General features: G+C 43.7%; 1 protein-coding gene across 1 annotated transcript in view; it reads left to right on the forward strand.

Annotated features, from left to right (window-relative positions):
• Positions 1-14,260: 14,260 nt before the first annotated feature.
• Positions 14,261-21,252, forward strand: part of LOC143962332 (extracellular calcium-sensing receptor-like) — a 31,983-nt gene continuing 24,991 nt past the window's right edge. The window contains exons 1-3 of the mRNA XM_077471631.1: positions 14,261-14,270; positions 16,530-16,822; positions 19,420-20,244. Coding sequence (XP_077327757.1) covers positions 14,261-14,270; positions 16,530-16,822; positions 19,420-20,244 — 1,128 coding nt within the window. The remainder of the gene's footprint in view (positions 14,271-16,529; positions 16,823-19,419; positions 20,245-21,252) is intronic.

Consider the following 21,252-nt stretch of genomic DNA (forward strand, 5'->3'; position numbering starts at 1 on the left):
GCTCCCCAGAACCGTTTCTTTCGCAGAGTTCATACAGGTAGACGTTAACTGCACGTTTCTGCTGGAGCAGCCTATCAAGCATATAGAAGGTTGAGTTCCATCGCGTCGGGCAATCGCAAATAAGACGTCTGACCGGCAGATGGTGTCGCCGCTGAATGTCAGCAAGGCGAGCCATGGCCGTGTAAGATCTTCTGAAATGGGCCGAGATTTTCCTTGCCTGCCGCAAGATGTCCTGGACCCCAGGGTATTTGACAAGGAATCGCTGCACGACCAAGTTTAAGACGTGTGCCATGCACGGCACGTGCGTGATTTTGCCCTGTTTCAATGCGCTAAGCAGATTGGCACCGTTGTCACACACCACTTTACCAACTGTCAAATTGAGCGGTGTTAGCCACTCATCTGCCTGTGAACGCAAAGCTGAAAGGAGTGCCGGGCCAGTGTGGCTCTTTGCTTCCAGGCACAACAGACGCAGCACGGCATGGCAACGTCTCACCTGGCATGTGGAATAGGTTCTGGGGAGCTTGGGCGGTGCAGTGGAAGAGACGCTAGCAGCGGAAAAGGAGGAGGCAGCTGAGGAGGAGAGGGAGGAGGATGGAGTAGGAGGAGGAGAAGAAGAGTCAGGCCTGCATGCAATCCGTGGCGGTAAAACCAAATCTACACGGGTGCCACGGGTTACATGCTTGACGGCCGTCAGAAGGTTCACCCAGTGGGCAGTAAAACTGATATACCTTCCCTGCCCGTGTTTGCTAGACCACGTGTCTGTGGTCAGATGTATCTTGGCACCGACACTGTGTGCCAGAGATACATTCACTTGCCGCTGAACATGGCCATATAGCTCTGGGATGCCCTTCTCTGAGAAATACTTCCTTCCTGGGACCTTCCATTGTGGTGTTCCAATGGCCACAAATTTGCGAAAGGCCTCCGAGTCCACCAGTTTATATGGCAGTAGTTGGCGGGCTATGAGTTCTGACAAGCCAGCCGCCAACCGTTGGGCAAGAGGGTTATCCGGCGTCATCATTTTTTTACGCTCAAACATTAGGCCCACGGAAGCCTGCCTTTTTGCAGAAAAATGTGAGCTTGGCGTGATGGAAGGTGGAGTGGAGGACAATTGTGAGGAGAGAGGAGAAGGAGAAGTAGAAGACGAGGCTGGACGGTGAGAGCCTGCAGTGTGGCTTTGTGTGTTCCGTTGCTCCCACTGGGCTCGGTGATGGCTGCTCATGTGCCTTCTTAAGGCGGTCGTCCCTAGGTGAGTATTGGGCTTACCGCGACTAACGCGTTGACTGCAAAGATTGCAGATGGCAACGCTATTGTCAGCAGCGGACACGTTAAAAAAAGCCCACACTGCGGAGCCATGTGCCGGTGTCCTGGGAGCGCCAGATGTGACCGTACATGGTCGATGACTCGCTCCTGATACATTTGCAGTCTGCTTTGTCCCTGCTGTGCAATGTAAGTCATTGCTGCTTCTCCTCCCTATCTGCTGGTCCATATCTCCCTCTGAACTCCCCTCCTCTTCCTCTCTTGTGGGCACCCACGTGACATCACTAGACACGTCATCATCAACGTCACCTTCCCCACCGCTATAAGTAGAGTAGGCAGCAACACCGGGGACCAACCTCCTCCTTGGGCTGATCTGGGTACTGGCGTCAGACTGCTGAGTAGCGCTTGTTGCTACCTCCTCTTCCTGATCCAATACCAAGAGTGGCTGCGCATCAGAAATGTCCTCTTGATATGGATCGGAAAATAATTCCAGTGACTCAAGCGGAAGGTATGTGGTGGTGGTGGTGGTGGTCGTGTTGTTGGTGGTAGTGTCTTTGGGGGTGCACATAGCAGAGAGTGAAGAAGAGGGTGCAGATCGAGAGGATGAGGAGGGTGCAGAAGAGTAAGGCTGAGCGAGCCACTCAACCAAGTCTGGTGCATCCTTTAAAGTAATTGAACGCACCTTCTGCAACTTCCCACTTTGGCTCAAGCCTGTTGCTCCTGCCCTACCCCTACCACCCCTGCGGAAGGGCCTGCCTCTTCCTCTGCATGTCATTTTTTAAATGACCCTGTGACAAAACTCTTAGTCCCTATACCGCTGAAGGACTGCTGCAGTATAGGTGAGCGGTCAGCAGTGGTGCACGTCAACCCTATCTATTGTGGACCTATAGCGGTCCTTACAGAACAGCAGACTGTACCGCACTCAAGCCTATGTACCGTAGCACCCTATACCAAGTTACCAGTCCTTATAAGAACTTTTGTGGACCAAGCAGGTTGTGTATTAGTGTTTAGCAGACTGTACGTCAGTCCCTATACCGCTGAAGGACTGCTGCAGTATAGGGCAGCGGTCAGCAGTGGTGCACGTCAACCCTATCTATTGTGGACCGATAGCGGTCCTTACAGAACAGCAGACTGTACCGCACTCAAGCCTATGTACCGTAGCACCCTATACCAAGTTACCAGTCCTTATAAGAACTTTTGTGGACCAAGCAGGTTGTGTATTAGTGTTTAGCAGACTGTACGTCAGTCCCTATACCGCTGAAGGACTGCTGCAGTATAGGGCAGCGGTCAGCAGTGGTGCACGTCAACCCTATCTATTGTGGACCGATAGCGGTCCTTACAGAACAGCAGACTGTACCGCACTCAAGCCTATGTACCGTAGCACCCTATACCAAGTTACCAGTCCTTATAAGAACTTTTGTGGAACAAGCAGGTTGTGTGTTAGTGATTAGCAGACTGTACGTCAGTCCCTATACCGCTGAAGGACTGCTGCAGTATAGGTGAGCGGTCAGCAGTGGTGCACGTCAACCCTATCTATTGTGGACCGATAGCGGTCCTTACAGAACAGCAGACTGTACCGCACTCAAGCCTATGTACCGTAGCACCCTATACCAAGTTACCAGTCCTTATAAGAACTTTTGTGGACCAAGCAGGTTGTGTATTAGTGTTTAGCAGACTGTACGTCAGTCCCTATACCGCTGAAGGACTGCTGCAGTATAGGGCAGCGGTCAGCAGTGGTGCACGTCAACCCTATCTATTGTGGACCGATAGCGGTCCTTACAGAACAGCAGACTGTACCGCACTCAAGCCTATGTACCGTAGCACCCTATACCAAGTTACCAGTCCTTATAAGAACTTTTGTGGAACAAGCAGGTTGTGTGTTAGTGATTAGCAGACTGTACGTCAGTCCCTATACCGCTGAAGGACTGCTGCAGTATAGGTGAGCGGTCAGCAGTGGTGCACGTCAACCCTATCTATTGTGGACCGATAGCGGTCCTTACAGAACAGCAGACTGTACCGCACTCAAGCCTATGTACCGTAGCACCCTATACCAAGTTACCAGTCCTTATAAGAACTTTTGTGGACCAAGCAGGTTGTGTATTAGTGTTTAGCAGACTGTACGTCAGTCCCTATACCGCTGAAGGACTGCTGCAGTATAGGGCAGCGGTCAGCAGTGGTGCACGTCAACCCTATCTATTGTGGACCGATAGCGGTCCTTACAGAACAGCAGACTGTACCGCACTCAAGCCTATGTACCGTAGCACCCTATACCAAGTTACCAGTCCTTATAAGAACTTTTGTGGACCAAGCAGGTTGTGTATTAGTGTTTAGCAGACTGTACGTCAGTCCCTATACCGCTGAAGGACTGCTGCAGTATAGGGCAGCGGTCAGCAGTGGTGCACGTCAACCCTATCTATTGTGGACCGATAGCGGTCCTTACAGAACAGCAGACTGTACCGCACTCAAGCCTATGTACCGTAGCACCCTATACCAAGTTACCAGTCCTTATAAGAACTTTTGTGGAACAAGCAGGTTGTGTGTTAGTGATTAGCAGACTGTACGTCAGTCCCTATACCAATGAAGGACTGCTGCAGTATAGGGCAGCGGTCAGCAGTAGTGCACGGCAACCCTATGTATTGTGGACCGATAGCGGTCCTTACAGAACAGCAGACTGTAACGCACTCAGGCCTATGTACCGTAGCACCCTATACCAAGTTACCAGTCCTTATAAGAACTTTTGTGGACCAAGCAGGTTGTGTGTTAGTGATTAGCAGACTGTACGTCAGTCCCTATACCAATGAAGGACTGCTGCAGTATAGGGCAGCGGTCAGCAGTAGTGCACGGCAACCCTATGTATTGTGGACCGATAGCGGTCCTTACAGAACAGCAGACTGTAACGCACTCAGGCCTATGTACCGTAGCACCCTATACCAAGTTACCAGTCCTTATAAGAACTTTTGTGGACCAAGCAGGTTGTGTGTTAGTGATTAGCAGACTGTACGTCAGTCCCTATACCAATGAAGGACTGCTGCAGTATAGGGCAGCGGTCAGCAGTAGTGCACGGCAACCCTATGTATTGTGGACCGATAGCGGTCCTTACAGAACAGCAGACTGTACTGCACTCAGGCCTATGTACCGTAGCACCCTATACCAAGTTACCAGTCCTTATAAAAACTTTTGTGGACCAAGCAGGTTGTGTGTTAGTGTTTAGCAGACTGTGCGTCAGTCCCTATACCGCTAAAGGACTGCTGCAGTATAGGGCAGCGGTCAGCAGTAGTGCACGGCAACCCTATGTATTGTGGACCGATAGCGGTCCTTACAGAACAGCAGACTGTAACGCACTCAGGCCTATGTACCGTAGCACCCTATACCAAGTTACCAGTCCTTATAAGAACTTTTGTGGACCAAGCAGGTTGTGTGTTAGTGATTAGCAGACTGTACGTCAGTCCCTATACCAATGAAGGACTGCTGCAGTATAGGGCAGCGGTCAGCAGTAGTGCACGGCAACCCTATGTATTGTGGACCGATAGCGGTCCTTACAGAACAGCAGACTGTAACGCACTCAGGCCTATGTACCGTAGCACCCTATACCAAGTTACCAGTCCTTATAAAAACTTTTGTGGACCAAGCAGGTTGTGTGTTAGTGTTTAGCAGACTGTGCGTCAGTCCCTATACCGCTGAAGGACTGCTGCAGTATAGGGCAGCGGTCAGCAGTAGTGCACGGCAACCCTATGTATTGTGGACCGATAGCGGTCCTTACAGAACAGCAGACTGTAACGCACTCAGGCCTATGTACCGTAGCACCCTATACCAAGTTACCAGTCCTTATAAGAACTTTTGTGGACCAAGCAGGTTGTGTGTTAGTGATTAGCAGACTGTACGTCAGTCCCTATACCAATGAAGGACTGCTGCAGTATAGGGCAGCGGTCAGCAGTAGTGCACGGCAACCCTATGTATTGTGGACCGATAGCGGTCCTTACAGAACAGCAGACTGTAACGCACTCAGGCCTATGTACCGTAGCACCCTATACCAAGTTACCAGTCCTTATAAGAACTTTTGTGGACCAAGCAGGTTGTGTGTTAGTGATTAGCAGACTGTACGTCAGTCCCTATACCAATGAAGGACTGCTGCAGTATAGGGCAGCGGTCAGCAGTAGTGCACGGCAACCCTATGTATTGTGGACCGATAGCGGTCCTTACAGAACAGCAGACTGTAACGCACTCAGGCCTATGTACCGTAGCACCCTATACCAAGTTACCAGTCCTTATAAGAACTTTTGTGGACCAAGCAGGTTGTGTGTTAGTGATTAGCAGACTGTACGTCAGTCCCTATACCAATGAAGGACTGCTGCAGTATAGGGCAGCGGTCAGCAGTAGTGCACGGCAACCCTATGTATTGTGGACCGATAGCGGTCCTTACAGAACAGCAGACTGTACTGCACTCAGGCCTATGTACCGTAGCACCCTATACCAAGTTACCAGTCCTTATAAAAACTTTTGTGGACCAAGCAGGTTGTGTGTTAGTGTTTAGCAGACTGTGCGTCAGTCCCTATACCGCTGAAGGACTGCTGCAGTATAGGGCAGCGGTCAGCAGTAGTGCACGGCAACCCTATGTATTGTGGACCGATAGCGGTCCTTACAGAACAGCAGACTGTAACGCACTCAGGCCTATGTACCGTAGCACCCTATACCAAGTTACCAGTCCTTATAAGAACTTTTGTGGACCAAGCAGGTTGTGTGTTAGTGATTAGCAGACTGTACGTCAGTCCCTATACCAATGAAGGACTGCTGCAGTATAGGGCAGCGGTCAGCAGTAGTGCACGGCAACCCTATGTATTGTGGACCGATAGCGGTCCTTACAGAACAGCAGACTGTACTGCACTCAGGCCTATGTACCGTAGCACCCTATACCAAGTTACCAGTCCTTATAAGAACTTTTGTGGACCAAGCAGGTTGTGTGTTAGTGATTAGCAGACTGTACGTCAGTCCCTATACCAATGAAGGACTGCTGCAGTATAGGGCAGCGGTCAGCAGTAGTGCACGGCAACCCTATGTATTGTGGACCGATAGCGGTCCTTACAGAACAGCAGACTGTACTGCACTCAGGCCTATGTACCGTAGCACCCTATACCAAGTTACCAGTCCTTATAAGAACTTTTGTGGACCAAGCAGGTTGTGTATTAGTGTTTAGCAGACTGTGCGTCAGTCCCTATACCGCTGAAGGACTGCTGCAGTATAGGGCAGCGGTCAGCAGTAGTGCACGGCAACCCTATGTATTGTGGACCGATAGCGGTCCTTACAGAACAGCAGACTGTACCGCACCCAAGCCTATGTACCGTAGCACCCTAGACAGACCAAGTTACCAGTCCTGATAAAGAGCTTTGTGGAACAAGTGAGTTGTGAATGATTAGCAGACTGCAGCAGAAGGGCAGCAGTCAAGTATAATATTCTTTCTATATTTGGAAGAAAGAATATTATACGTGTACAAGCCTATTACCGTACCACTGATACCAGTCCTGAAAAGAACCTTTGTGGAACTAATAGTAACAGCAAGTCTTTAAAATTATCCTCACTGCCTGACACACTGCTTCCTGCCTGTCCCTATACAAATTGGCAAAAAAGAGTAGGCTGGAACGATTAGCTGGAACAGCTCTTTTGTGGACCTGATAGTAACAGCTAATGATGATGATGATGATGATGATGAAGAAAGACTAATCTGGCTGAGCTGTCCCTAAAATAGCAGCATACAGCGCTCTGTCCCTTTATCTAAACTGACAAAAGAAACTCAGGCTGCTGACCTAACACCTATACCAGTCCTGAAAAGAACTTTTGTGTACCAAATAGCTAGCGTTTTCTCTGTCCCTACTCCACACAGGATCCTTTCCCTACAGTGACAGAAGAAAGAATGTAAAATGGCCACCGGATCGGGTGTATTTATAGGTTAGGGGGAATGTCCAAGTGTCCATGAGCTGTCATGTCTCAATTGGTTGTCCTGTAACACATGATAAACGTGTCACGAAAGGTTAAAGTTCTTGTATACATTAAACACGTAAGTCCGCCGGGGCGAACGACGGAAAAAGGCGTTCGAACCCGCGGACGGCGAAAGTCGGAAATTCGCCGCGAAACGACCGCCGGGCGAACCGTTCGGCCATCACTATTTGTTAGGACTACAGAACACATTCTCGCTCCTCTTATCCATAACATAGGAGGCTCACATAAATAGCTGGGAACAATGTAATTAATAGTAATCAGCAGAAGCGAGGAACATGGGAAGGTATCAGCTCCAAAGAGTTTCTTGCTGGATCAAAGGGAATTTTTTGCACTTATCAAATAGATATAATAAATAAGGGTATGGCAGAGTATTGGCAGGGTATTGGGTATTGCAGAGTATTGTCAGGGTATTGCAGAGTATTGGCAGGGTATTGGAAGGGTATGGCAGAGTATTGGCAGGGTATTGGGTATTGCAGAGTATTGGTGGGGTATTGCAGAGTATTGGCGGGTATTGCAGAGTATTGGCGGGTATTGCAGAGTATTGGCAGGGTATTGCAGAGTATTGGCAGGGTATTGGCATGTATTGCAGAGTATTGGCGTGTATTGCAGAGCATTGCAGAGTATTGGCAGGGTATTGCAGAGTATTGGCAGGGTATTGGCAGGGTATTGCAGAGTATTGGCAGGGTATTGGGTATTGCAGAGTATTGGTGGGGTATTGCAGAGTATTGGCGTGTATTGCAGAGTATTGGCATGTATTGCAGAGTATTGGCATGTATTGCAGAGTATTGAAGAGTATTGGCAGGATATTGCAGAGTATTGGCAGGGTATTAGCAGGGTATTGCAGAGTATTGGCAGGATATTGGGTATTGCAGAGTATTTGCAAGGTATTGCAGAGTATTGGCAGGGAATTGAGGGGTTAAATTTTCGGTGAGCAGCAATGTGGGCACTGCAGATGCAGCCCACAGCGCTGCTGACACCGATCTCTATCCCCTCCGCTGTACCGATCAGTTTAACATGACGCTGGTTTGTTTACAAGTGATCACTCCGTAATTTGAGAGCAAATGAGCGTCCGTTTACCATGATCATGGATGCTCTCAAGTGCGTGCCCCAAGGGGGCGCACGAGAGTGGCATTCTGGGAGGCCATTAATTAACGGTCTCTCAGAGTTAAACAACCGCCCTGTAGCCGTTGGTCGGCTATGGGTCAGTTGTTAAGTGGTTAATGGGTGTTTGGCCAACAAATCTCCAGCAGTGTAAAGTCAAACACTTAGCAGTAGTATTATTACCACTGCTAAATGTGACAGCTTCCTCCTGGATGTTAGGGAGCTGGGACCCACTGGTGTCCTGACAACCAATGCCTTATCCCTGCCCAGTACATTTAGCTGTCAGCTGGGGATTTCTATCGAACTGGTAAGATAGAGAGTGGAGAAAGTGTTAAAAAAATGTGGTTCCATTCTCCCCCCCCCAAAAAAAAAAAGTATAGTAGGCCCTTTAAAGCAGAACTAAACCCACTGGAGGACCGTCGGACCTAGTCTGCCAGAAAGTCCGGTTGTGTGTACGTGGCATAACTGTTACACTTGTTGTGTTTTCAACAAAACTGTCAAACTATCAAATGATTGGTGTCCTAACTGATCACACATTCAGCTTCATGGCAGTTGCACATCAAATGGAGGACAAGATGGCAGCTTCCTTGGCTGAAAAGTATTGGAGGGTTTAGTTCAGCTTTAGGTGTGGCATGGATTTTAGGGGAATCCCCCATAAAAAAATAGCTTGATCCCCCCCCCCCCCCCCTCCCATACCAGACTCTTAGTGTCTGGTATTGATTTTAAGGGGAAACCTCCATGTAAAAAACAAGAAAACAAAAAGTCCCCCCCCCCCCCAATCCATACCAGACCCTTATTTTAGCATATAGCTTGTGTGGTCAGGAAAAAGGGGGCTAACAAGGAGCTCCAGCCTCCCCTAAAAACATGAAATATAATATAAGGACACTTACCTGTCCAGGGATCCCGCGATGTCGGCACATGAGGCGTTCCTTTAATCGGCTTTGGGTGCAGGTGCCGGCATCTTCACTAAAGGAAGCCAGCAGGGAAGCCTTCCGACTTCACAGCCGGTTTCCTACTGCACATGCAGGAGTTGTGCTGCTCTTTGAGAATGCTTCAGCAGTCTTGTTGTACCTGTGTGTGTCCCAAAAGGCTCCAGGGAGAAGCAGGAGGGGCTGGACATGTTTCAGTGAACTTACCTCAAAGTGGAAGCATGTACCTGTCAAAACCAGGTACCCCCTCCCTCCAAATAGTGCCAAATAGTGCCAAATCTGGCAAATGAAAAGAGGAGGGTGCAAACAAGTGGAGCTTCTCCTTTTGGGAGGAACTCCGCTTTAAGCGTGAACCATACCAGGTCACATACCCTTTACGTGGGAGGGGGAGGAGAGCACCTTGCCAGGACTGACCCTTTCGCAGAGCACCATGTGCCTTTGTTGATGAGGACAAGTGCCTCTTCCCCACAACCCTGGTCATGTAGTTGATAGGATCTGCAAGTGGGGGGCTTATTGAAATCTGAAATCAATTTATATAAATTAATGGAATTTATAATATTACATTCGCTAATACCCCTGAAGGTTTATATTATATGTATATATATACAGTGCCTTGCGAAAGTATTCGGCCCCCTTGAAGTTTTCAACCTTTTGCCACATTTCAGACTTCAAACATAAAGATATAAAATTTAAATTTTTTGTGAAGAATCACCAACAAGTGGGACACAATTGTGAAGTGGAACAAAATCCATTGGATATTTTAAACTTTTTTAGCAAATAAAAAACTGAAAAGTGGTGCGTGCAAAATTTTTCGGCCCCTTTACTTTCAGTGCAGCAGACTCACTCCAGAAGTTCAGCGAGGATCTCTGAATGATCCAATGTTGTCCTAAATGACTGATGGTGATAAATAGAATCCACCTGTGTGTAATCAAGTCGTCATGAAGACCAAGGAACACACCAGACAGGTCTGTAATACTGTTGTGGAGAAGTTTAAAGCCGGATTTGGATACAAAAAGATTTCCCAAGCTTTAAACATCCAAGGAGCACTGTGCAAGCGATCATTTTGAAATGGAAGGAGTATCAGACCACTGCAAATCTACCAAGACCTGGCCGTCCCTCTAAACTTTCAGCTCAGACAAGGAGAAGACTGATCAGAGATGCAGCCAAGAGGCCCATGATCACTCTGGATGAACTGCAGAGAACTACAGCTGAGGTGGGAGAGTCTGTCCATAGGATAACAATCACTCGTACACTGCACAAATCTGGCCTTTATGGAAGAGTGGCAAGAAGAAAGCCATTTCTCAAAGATATCCATAAAAAGTCTCGTCTAAAGTTTGCCACAAGCCACCTGGGAGACACACCAAACATGTGGAAGAAGGTGCTCTGGTCAGATGAAACCAAAATCAAACTTTTTGCCCACAATGCAAAACAATATGTTTGACGTAAAAGCAACACAGCTCATCACCCTCAACACACCATCCCCACTGTCAAACATGGTGGTGGCAGCATCATGGTTTGGGCCTGCTTTTCTTCAGCAGGGACAGGGAAGATGGTTAAAATTGAGGGGAAGATGGATGCAGCCAAATACAGGACCATTCTGGATGAAAACCTGTTGGAGTCTGCAAAAGACCTGAAACTGGAACGGAGATTTATCTTCCAACAAGACAATGATCCCAAACATACAGCAAAATCTACAAAGGAATGGTTCACAAATAAACGTATCCAGGTGTTAGAATGGCCAATCAAAGTCCAGACCTGAATCCAATCGAGAATCTGTGGAAAGAGCTGAAAAATGCTGTTCACAAACGCTCTCCATCCAACCTCACTGAGCTTGAGCTGTTTTGCAAGGAAGAATGGGCAAGCGACTTGCAGCTGTAATCGCAGCAAAAGGTGGCTCTACAAAGTATTAACGCAAGGGGGCCGAATAATTTTGCACGCCCCACTCTTCATTTTTTTATTAGTTAAAAAAGTTTCAAAAATCCAATAGATTTCGTTCCACTTCACAATTGTGTCCCACTTGTTGGTGATTCTTCACAAAAAATAAAATTTTTATATCTTTATGTTTGAAGCCTGAAATGTGGCAAAAGGTTGAAAAGTTCAAGGGGGCCGAATACTTTCGCAAGGCACTGTATATACATATATATATATATATATATATATATATATATATATATATATATATATATATATATATTTATTTATTTATATATTTATATATATATATATATATATATATATATATATATATAGTATTATATAAATATATATGCACATTTAGTTTTTTGTTTTTTGCTGCACATATGGGAAGCTGTACTTGTACTGTAATTGATTTAATTTGATTTAATTAAATCAAATTAATCCTCCAAGGAAACCCTGTGCCCTGATTTTAGTGATTCTCTTAAGCAATCTCCCTTCGTATATTCTTATATAAGTGAGAAATCACAAGCAACTCGTTCCGCTGTATTGGACTAAGAACAATAATTGATAACAAGAGAAGCAGAACTATGACACACATCAGTATTATTGCCGCTAACTTCTCTGGTGTTATAATTTTTGTGTGTTCTCCATAGTCCTGTCTTGAAGAGCATTACTGCAATCTGTCCATGACAATCCAGATCCTCTTAGTACTGATATAAAATTTCTGAGAATTGAGTATCCTTTTATAAAAAATATGTAGAACTTTTTTTGCAAATGTTCTCTTTTTAGTTATAGACTGAGGATTCATGTGATGCTTAAAGTGGCATTAAACCTAAATGAAAATTGTAATATATTGCAGTTTACTAATCCTTAAATGTAATCCATTCATTTTTTTCATTAGAGTTTTTTCTTCCTTTATTTTCACCTGATGATCTATCCATTACCACGCTACATGTCTTATGGTGTCTTCACTTTGGATGGAGGAGCGACTGAGACAGTAGTAGTCTTAAACTAGCAGATTTAGATTGGATTGACTAATGCTGTGTACACACGATCGGAATTTCGCTCAAGCTGTCTTGCATACACACGGTCACACCAAATTCCGACCGTCAAGAATGTGGTGACGTACAACACGTACGACGGGACTATAAAAAGGAAGTTCAATAGCCAGTAGCCAATAGCTTCCATCTCGTAGTTGAATATGAGCAAGCGTGAGTTTTTGCACGTCGGAATTGCAAACACACAATCGGAATTTCCCATAGAAACTTTTTCTGTCTGAAAAATTGAGAACCTGCTCTCAATCTTTTGCTGGCAGAAATTCGGGCAATAAAAGTCCGATGAAGCATACACACGGACAAATTTTCCAACTAAAAGCTCTCATTGCTCCTTTGCTGGCCGAAATTCCAACTGTGTGTACGCAGCATTACACATTGAAGATGAACTCAAGGTGAATGGTTTGTTTGGACCCTCTGAGTGCCACTTTATCTGGACAGCTTATGGCCCATACACACGGTCGGATTTTCCAATGGAAAATGTTCGATGGGAGCTTTTTGTCAAAATTTCCGGCCGTGTGTAGGCTCCATCGGACATTTTCCATCGGGATTTCCGATACACAAAATTTGAGATCTGGATCTCTAATTTTCCTACAACAAAATCCCGATCATGTGTACACAATTCCGACGCACAAGTTCCACGCATGCTCGGAATCAAGCAGAAGAGCCTCACTGGCTATTGATCTTAATTCTTCTCGGCTTGTCGTACGTGTTGTATGTCACTGCATTCTTGACATTCGCAATTTCCGACCAACTTTGTGTGACCGTGTGTATGCAAGACAAGTTTAAGCCAACATCCATTGGAAAAAATCCATGGTTTTTGTTGTCGGAATGTCCGATCAATGTCCGATCCTGTGAACGAGGCATAAATCTGTTGAAAAATAGCAGACCTACTGGCTGGATCACCAGGTGAATATAAAGGAGAAAAAAACTAGAAAAGGAAAACTAATAAAGACACCACATCTGAGAATTGGTGAGTTGCAATATACCATTTTTTTGTTATTGGATGTAATTTTACTAACTGGCATATCAATGTGGATATCAAACTACTTCCTCACACTCAATCTATCGAAAACCAAGCTCGTAATATTTCCTCCTCCATGTGCCCCTTCCCCTTACTTCTCTGTCAAGGCAGATGCCATAACTGTCAGTCCGCCTCCAAAACTTTGTAAATAAGTACGTTTTCTCCTTCACTGATAGGCACTAATGGGGCTACACTGACGGGCACTGATAAGGTGGCACTGATGAGGTGGCATTGATGGGCACTGGTGATGGGCACTAATATGTGGCACTAATGGGCACTGATAGGTGGCACTGATATTCAGCACTGATGGGTACACATAGGTGGCACGGATGAGCACTGATAGGCGGTACAGATGGACACTGAAAGGCGACACGGATGGGCACTGATGGGTAACATGGATGGGCATTGATAGGCAGCATGGATGGGCACTGATGGGCATGGATGGGCACTAAGTGGCACTGATGTACTGTAATGTATGGTACTGATGGATGCCAATCAGTACCAAACAATAATGCCTGCCAATCAGTGATGCCCATTGTGTGCACTGATTGGCATCCATTGTGGGCACTGATTGGCATCCCTGGTGGTCTACGGTGGCATACATGGTGCTAACATCCCTGGTTGTCCTTGTGGCATCCTTGGTGGTCCAGTGTGGGCATCCTCTGGGATGCTGCACTGATAATCGATCAGTACAGACCCCCCATTAGAGGAGCAGCCGATCCGCTCTCCACTATTCACACCTGACAGATGTGAGTGAGGAAAAGCCGATCAATGGCTCTTCCTGTTTACATGTGATTGGACACGGCTGATCACGTGTCAAAGAGCCTCCATCAGAGACTCTTTACCAAGATCGGAGTTGTGGTGTGTCATGCTGACACACCGCAACAAAGATCGCCGCGATGCGTGCCCCGGTGGGCGCACAGTGGCTTAATATCCTGGTGACGTCCAGTCAGGATATTGAAACCACTTTGCTACTGTCATTTTGCTATATGGCGGGAAGTAAGTGGTTATTAATTTAAAAACCAGCAGAGCAGGAGATGTCTGACCAACTACACCAAGTTTTTGTCAATTTATTGGAAGTCCCTTTAAGTGAGCTAGTCAAGTCTTCAATTCTCAATGCAACAGAACCCCTCTTGACCACCATTGGGTCTCTTCCATAGTAGGTTTTGTGAATGTACAGTGAAAATGTCATACTGCTTCTACTTATTGTATTGAAAACCCATTCTTTACAAGTTCCTGTTGTGTACATGGTATATTCTATGTATTTGCCTGAACATGATGTACTCAATGTTTTTTTTATGTATACTTCTTTTACCTTCCACATTCTATGCAAAAACTGATATTTATAATAAATTCATTGGAAGTGCCTTTAAGAGAGCTAGTCACTTCTTCAATCCGCCTAATGTCCTCAATGCAACAGAATCACTGTCGAATCGGGGGGCAGTGAATGGAATTTCCAAAGGGCCGGGATAGGGTCTTAGGACCACTTTTCACCAAGAAATCCCTAATGCCTGACACAGTTCCCTGTTCCCTAGTCCCCCCATTATGATTAAAGCTGTGTAAGCTGAAATGCATCAACTGACTATACCTTTGATCCTGTGATTTTGTACACAGTGGTTTCTTCAATAAAGCAAGATTTTTAGAGCAGCAACGGTTGTGTGGATCACTTCTATGGACAATTATTCACAGCTGAGCAACTGTAGATCGAGCACCCATGAGCTCTAATAATGTTGGATTGAATATATAGTAGCTCTAAAACTTTTATCACCCCTATCCCCCCTTCTCTTTCTCCCTCCTATTTTACTTTGCTGTTTTTCTTTTTTTATTATTTATATTTGTCACTTTTGTATGGTCTTTATCCTCAAATATTGTTTCCAGTTCAGATGACCTGATCTTGATGTTGGTCCAAATATGTGTCCCACCTTGGTTGTTCTAATTAATTCAAGGCATACCTATTTTATGGTTTCACGCACTGCAGGTTGACCTGGCATATGGAACGACATTCCCCACTGGCTCTTTTCCATAGTAGGTTTTGTAAATGTACAGTGATTATTTCATTTAAATGTATAAAAAAATTAAATAATTAAAACCAGGCTTATCATCTGCAACTGGGCTTTACCTATGCACAAAGAAAACACAACATTGCTGGTTGACAATGTATTATGGGCAGATAGTTATTGCGTTATCTTGTCTTTCCAGATATTGGAGGAAAATGAGAGACTTATTTGCAGCAGTTTGGCCTCTAGCTTTACTGAACCTCATTACAGATGCATCTCCTATAAATAAGAGATGCATATTAACTACTTCATCAAACCTGGAAGGAACGACACAACCTGGAGATGTCATGTTTGGATTTGTTGTCCCACTCCATTTGGAATGGGTTTATCAAAAAGTTTCCTTCACTACGAAACCTCCAAAGGTGCCCTGTACAACGTAGGTGTGCTTTTATGAAATATTTAAGAAATATGAAATGTATTACTAGTTTTTACTGAAGTTGAATTTGACTTGGTCATATCTTAACTCCAAGTAAAGCTTTTTTTTATTATTTTGAATCTGATAGGGAAGAGTTAGAACCTTGTGCAAGGTTTCTATTGATGTCTATGTCCCAAGTCTTTCCTAAAATTCAGTTGCCTATCACTGTAGCAGGAGCTGAGGGAAAGCTCTCTAATGGATACTTAACTAATAAGATTTTTTTTTTGTTTTTTGTTTTTCTGTAAATAGGGAAAGGGTTAGAATCTACACCTCTCAATTGGGGAGAATTTCCTTAATGTCTTGTCCCCATGAAAACCAGTGTTTACAGATTTAGTCTATTGTAGTAGGCTTCTGTACATCAATGTCAGGACTCAGGAGCCTAGGATGAGAATACTATTTTTCTAAAGATAGAAAATGCCTGGATGTTTTTTGAAAAATTGATTTAGGAACCTCCTGTCGCTGCTAGCATCTGTTTCTGAGACATTCAGCAAGATGTATTATTAATTATTATTATTATTTTTCTTCTTTTTTTGTGCACCAAAAGTTGTGATGCTGTAAGTTGTTTAAATGAAATAAATGTTCACTATCCAATGTGTCCGATTTACTGGATTAAAATAATTTGAAATACATTTTATATTATTAATTGTTTTATTATATAATAATAATAATAATAATAATAATAATAATAATAATAATAAACAGCAACAACAAATGACAAAATTTGTTTAAAAATTTATAAATCCCTTTTGAAAAGTTTCTCTCTTTTTGTATTTGTTGCTTCTGAAGATTTTTTTGTGGACAGCTATCAACAGATCCAAGCACTGATATTTGCAGTGGAAGAGATCAACAATAACCCCAATCTTCTACCCAACACAACTTTGGGCTTCCAGGTATATGACTCATGTGATGTTATTCAGTATGACTTGGATGGTGCTTTGCAGATACTGACTGGATCAAACACAGCCATTGCCAACTACAGATGTCTTGAAAATATTCCTGGTAGTGCTATTATTGGAGCAGCACTCTCCTCCAATTCTGTTCTCCTAGCACATGTTCTGGGACTGTTCCGGTACCCTCAGGTAAGGCAAATCATGAATGGAGGCATTTACTCTACGTATCATTTTGGTCATTTTGAAAATGATAGTTTAGCAAGGCCTTCTGACACTGATATCATTTTATGAACATATTTGCCATGGTCAATAAAATAATTAATAGTAACTGCCTCTTGAGTACATTAAGTATATGTAAAGTCAAAACTATTTTTTTTGTTTTGAGTAGTGAACGATTCAAATTTATGCCAGTATTTTACCTTATGTGTTTTATTAGAAAGCTTTCTCTTTAATACCTGTCCTGCAGACTCAACATTAAGTGGGAGAATATGGTATGTTTTCAATGTGATGGAAATCCCCTCTTATGCCCTGTACACACAAGCTGATCTTCCTTCGGAAAAAAAACTTGGATGGTTTTTCCGACGGAATTTGGCTCAAGTTTGGCTTCCTTATACACACGGTCACACAAAAGTTCTCTGAACTTTTGAGCGTCAAGAATGCGGTGACGTACAACACTGCAATGAGCCGAGAAAATTAAGTTCAATGCTTCAGAGCATGCGTCAAATTGTTTCCGAGCATGCATAGGAATTTTGCGCGTCGGAATTTGTACAGACGATCAGAATTTCCGATCGGAACTTTTTCCGACCAAAAAATAGAGAACCTGCTCTCAATCTTTTACTGGCTGGAATTCTGCCAGCAAAAGTCTGATGGAGCATACACAAGGTCGGAATTTTTGACCGAAAGCTCACATCCGACTTGTGTAGGGGGCTTTAGCTATCACAGAAAGTTCCCATTGAAAGATGTCCCCTCTATTCTTGTACTAATGGCAACTCAATATTTTAGATTTACCCCTCTCTCTTTATCTAATCACATTGGTGATCAGGACAATTAGAAAGAGTAAATTTCCCTGATGGGGACACAGAAGCAAAAAAAAAAATAATCTGACCATAGTTCTAAGCCTTCACCACTCTAAACTAAACAAGTTTTGCCATTAGTTATGCTTTTAGTACTTATAAACAAAGCATTTGAGTAAGTGCAACAGTTTAGTAGTACCATAGTGTATGAGGTCTTGTGACTGGAGGAAATGTTGCCCTAATCTGGAGAAAGGACACTGGTTTCTGGTATCTACTGAGACTGTCAAAGAGAGAATATCCATTCTTCAGGGCTGTAAGACAACTAGGCCTTGCAATGCGATGAAGAAGTGAGTGCACTTCATGGGGGAACACAGACCAGGTATGTGTTCTACTTGGAGTATCTGAGAGATATGAGAAGGAGCTGATGAGAGATTGTGTTAAGATCAGGGGCGGACTGACCATTCGGGAACTTGGGCAATGCCCGAGGGCCCCATGCCACTCAGGGGCCCAATCACAGTTGCCAGCCTCAATAAAACCAGGGACAGTATGTAAAAATCTGTGTTTTTTTTTTAATCCCAAGATTATAGCTGCCCCACCTCTCCAGTACCTTTTCAGTGTGTGTATGTGTATTCTGTGTGTGTATACTGTGTGTGTATATTGTGTGTCTGTGTGTGTATACTGTATGTGTGTGTGTGTATACTGTGTGGCCCCATAATTGCCCGGGGCCCTATAATATCCTATTGCCTGGGGGCCCCATAATCTCCTATCACCCAGAGGCCCCATAATCTTCTCCTATTGCCCGGGAGCCCCATAATCTCCTATTGCCCGGGGGCCCCATAATCTCCTATTGCCCGGGGGCCCCATGAGTTGTCAGTCCGCCCCTGGTTAGGATGTTATATGGCAAAGCATAAACCTTTTAGAGATCCATTGATAGAATACTATTGGAGCTTGTTTACTCCATTACCTTTTTTTCAAATCACTGTACAATTTGTAAACAGATGTCATGGTTCCTTGTCTCCAACACCAGGTGCAGGGTGATAAAGTGAGTATGGTTCACAGTATAGGAAATAGGCAGGACAGTCACCTGATGTGGCATGGTTACTACCTAAGGGGGTATAAACGAAAAGTATAGAGTTCAGGTTTACATCAGTAGCTGATGGTTTGAATGATGTGATGAATCTTTCGATAGAACATTCAATTTACATTTAAAACACGTTTGTGGATCCATGAACACTCTGAACATTTATGAAGGGTTAGATGAGCTGAAGAGTTTTGGGGCCCTTGTTTTAGAACATCTCAGTAAAAGGAGGGAAGGAAAATGTTAAGTGTGTGTGTGTAGGTGTGTATGTGTGTCTTGCACACAAGAGGCATATGTCAGTTCTTGCACTAATAAAGAGAGAAACATCGCCCTCTCTATGACAGAGAGTAGTTATGATATCACACAGTTATAATTTCCTGTATTTATATAGGGCAGATATTACATAACACAAAGTACATGCCACCATTTACATTTGTCTCTGTCATAATGTCTGTACTTTGCAAAAAAGGGGCAATATGGTGAGTTTTTAATTAACCAACTACCATATTTTTTTTTGTAAAGTAGAACACCAAAAAAAACAATGGTAATAATGTATAATATCCATGTAGACTGTGTCCTTGGAGGGTTTTAAACCTGGAATGCGGACTTGCAAAGCTAGAGTAATAATCGATTGACCATGAAGCTAATACATTTTTGTGTCTGGTAAATAAATAACGAATCTGTCTTTCATTTAGATCAGCCATTTAGCAACAAGTCGCCTATTAAGTGACAGAAACAAGTTTCCATCTTTCTTCAGAACTGTTCCTAGTGATGTGTTTCAGTCTCAAGGACTGGCCAAGCTTGTGTTATATTTCGGTTGGACATGGGTAGGTCTGGTGGCTGTGGACAATGATTATGGCCAACAGGGTATTAATGTGGTCAAGCAAGAGATCACCAAGGCTGGGGCTTGCATTGCCTTCACTGTAAGCATTCTTGTAAGTCAACCTGATCGCAACGCTCTCCACGTAGTTAGGGTCATTCAACAGTCTTCAGCCAGAGTTGTCATTGTCTTCTCCACAATACTTGACTTGATTCCAGTTGTGCAAGAGATGTTGAATCAGAAGATTTATGGGAAAACATTCATTGCCAGTCAAGGATGGTCAACATCACCATTATATGCCACAGAAGATGTTTATAAAATGTTCTCTGGCACAGTTGGATTTGCTCTCTACAGTGGAGTGATTCCAGGATTTCAAGATTTCCTGAGCCAATTTCACCTTTTCAGTGGTATAGGAAGCAATTGGTTGAAGCTACGTTGGAAGGAAATGTTTAATTGTGAATTTAGGACTACTGATGGAAACTACTCCACAGTACAAGGGAATGTGTGCACAGGGAGAGAGTCTCTCAAAGGAACGCAGAATGGCTACCATGACGTATCCAGTTTGAGAAATCCATACAATGTCTACAAAGCAGTGCATATCTTAGCTCAAGCATTAGTAGATCTTGAAAGCTGTAAACCAGGTGCAGGACCATTTCCTAATGCAAGTTGTGCACATATTAGGAACGTCAAGCCATGGCAGGTAATATTACGGTAAAAAAGGCACCTTTCTTTAAAAATACTTCGCTGTTCCTAGATTACTGTGATTCAGTGCTTCATGATGATATATGGTAAATTAAAGTGTATGCAAACCCTGAAATTTAACTCTTATTTGCCCCTTTTGGTCTGTTAAATATGCAATTGGATGTACAATTGGATTTGCACCAGATGTACAATTTAATATGTATGATGTGTCTTCCAGTTTCCTATAAAGAGTCATGTATAGGATTGTATTTCTAATTTGTACTTCGTATTTCGTGTCCGAAATTCAATTTCAATTCGTACGAAATACAAATTGTCGTTAGGTTCCTTAACTTGTACGAACGTTCTTTACGATGAATTTAAAGGCAAAAATATACCTCAATATGACAGTCGATGCTGATGGAAGTTTGGTTTTTATCCGAAATATGAAATTCCGTTGAAGAATTTCCTATCTGAAATACGAATTTTCCTTAGATGAGGGGCTCCCACCATCCCTGTGCTGTGCTGACTTCGTCCTGGGGATTTGTAAACAAAAGTTCCTATTTCAAACAAAATACCATGGCAATTCGTATTTTGGATCCTCCCAAACTTACGAATTTAGGGAAATCCGTACGAATTTGAGATTCGTACGAAACTAATCGCACATGTCTAATACAAATTGAATTTAAAGACCCATTTATCACAGATGGATGGAGTATACAACTCACAAGGCTTACATATGCTTTACTCCATCCTATGTAATTAAATCTCATAACATACAATTATAACTCTAATTTACACTATTTTTGTTTCGTTTTTTTAAGTTAAAGATAAAGTGAGAAAATATAAGAAGTTCTGTTTTAATATGTCCTCAATAGGAATCTTTCTCCTTTATTTGTGTCATGGGTATCAGAAAGAACAGGAAGTGGGAGGAGATTGCCCTAAATGAGACACGAGTTGGAAGAGTTAGATGGTGTCCCTATTTGAAGAATTTCTTCTAATTCCTGTCTTGGTGCTGAGTGCTAGAACC

Source organism: Lithobates pipiens, unplaced genomic scaffold (genome assembly GCF_037356315.1).
Source record: "Lithobates pipiens isolate NorthernLeopardFrog02 unplaced genomic scaffold, aLitPip1_a1.2 Scaffold_8, whole genome shotgun sequence".
In the NCBI taxonomy this organism is placed as follows: Eukaryota; Metazoa; Chordata; class Amphibia; order Anura; family Ranidae; genus Lithobates; species Lithobates pipiens.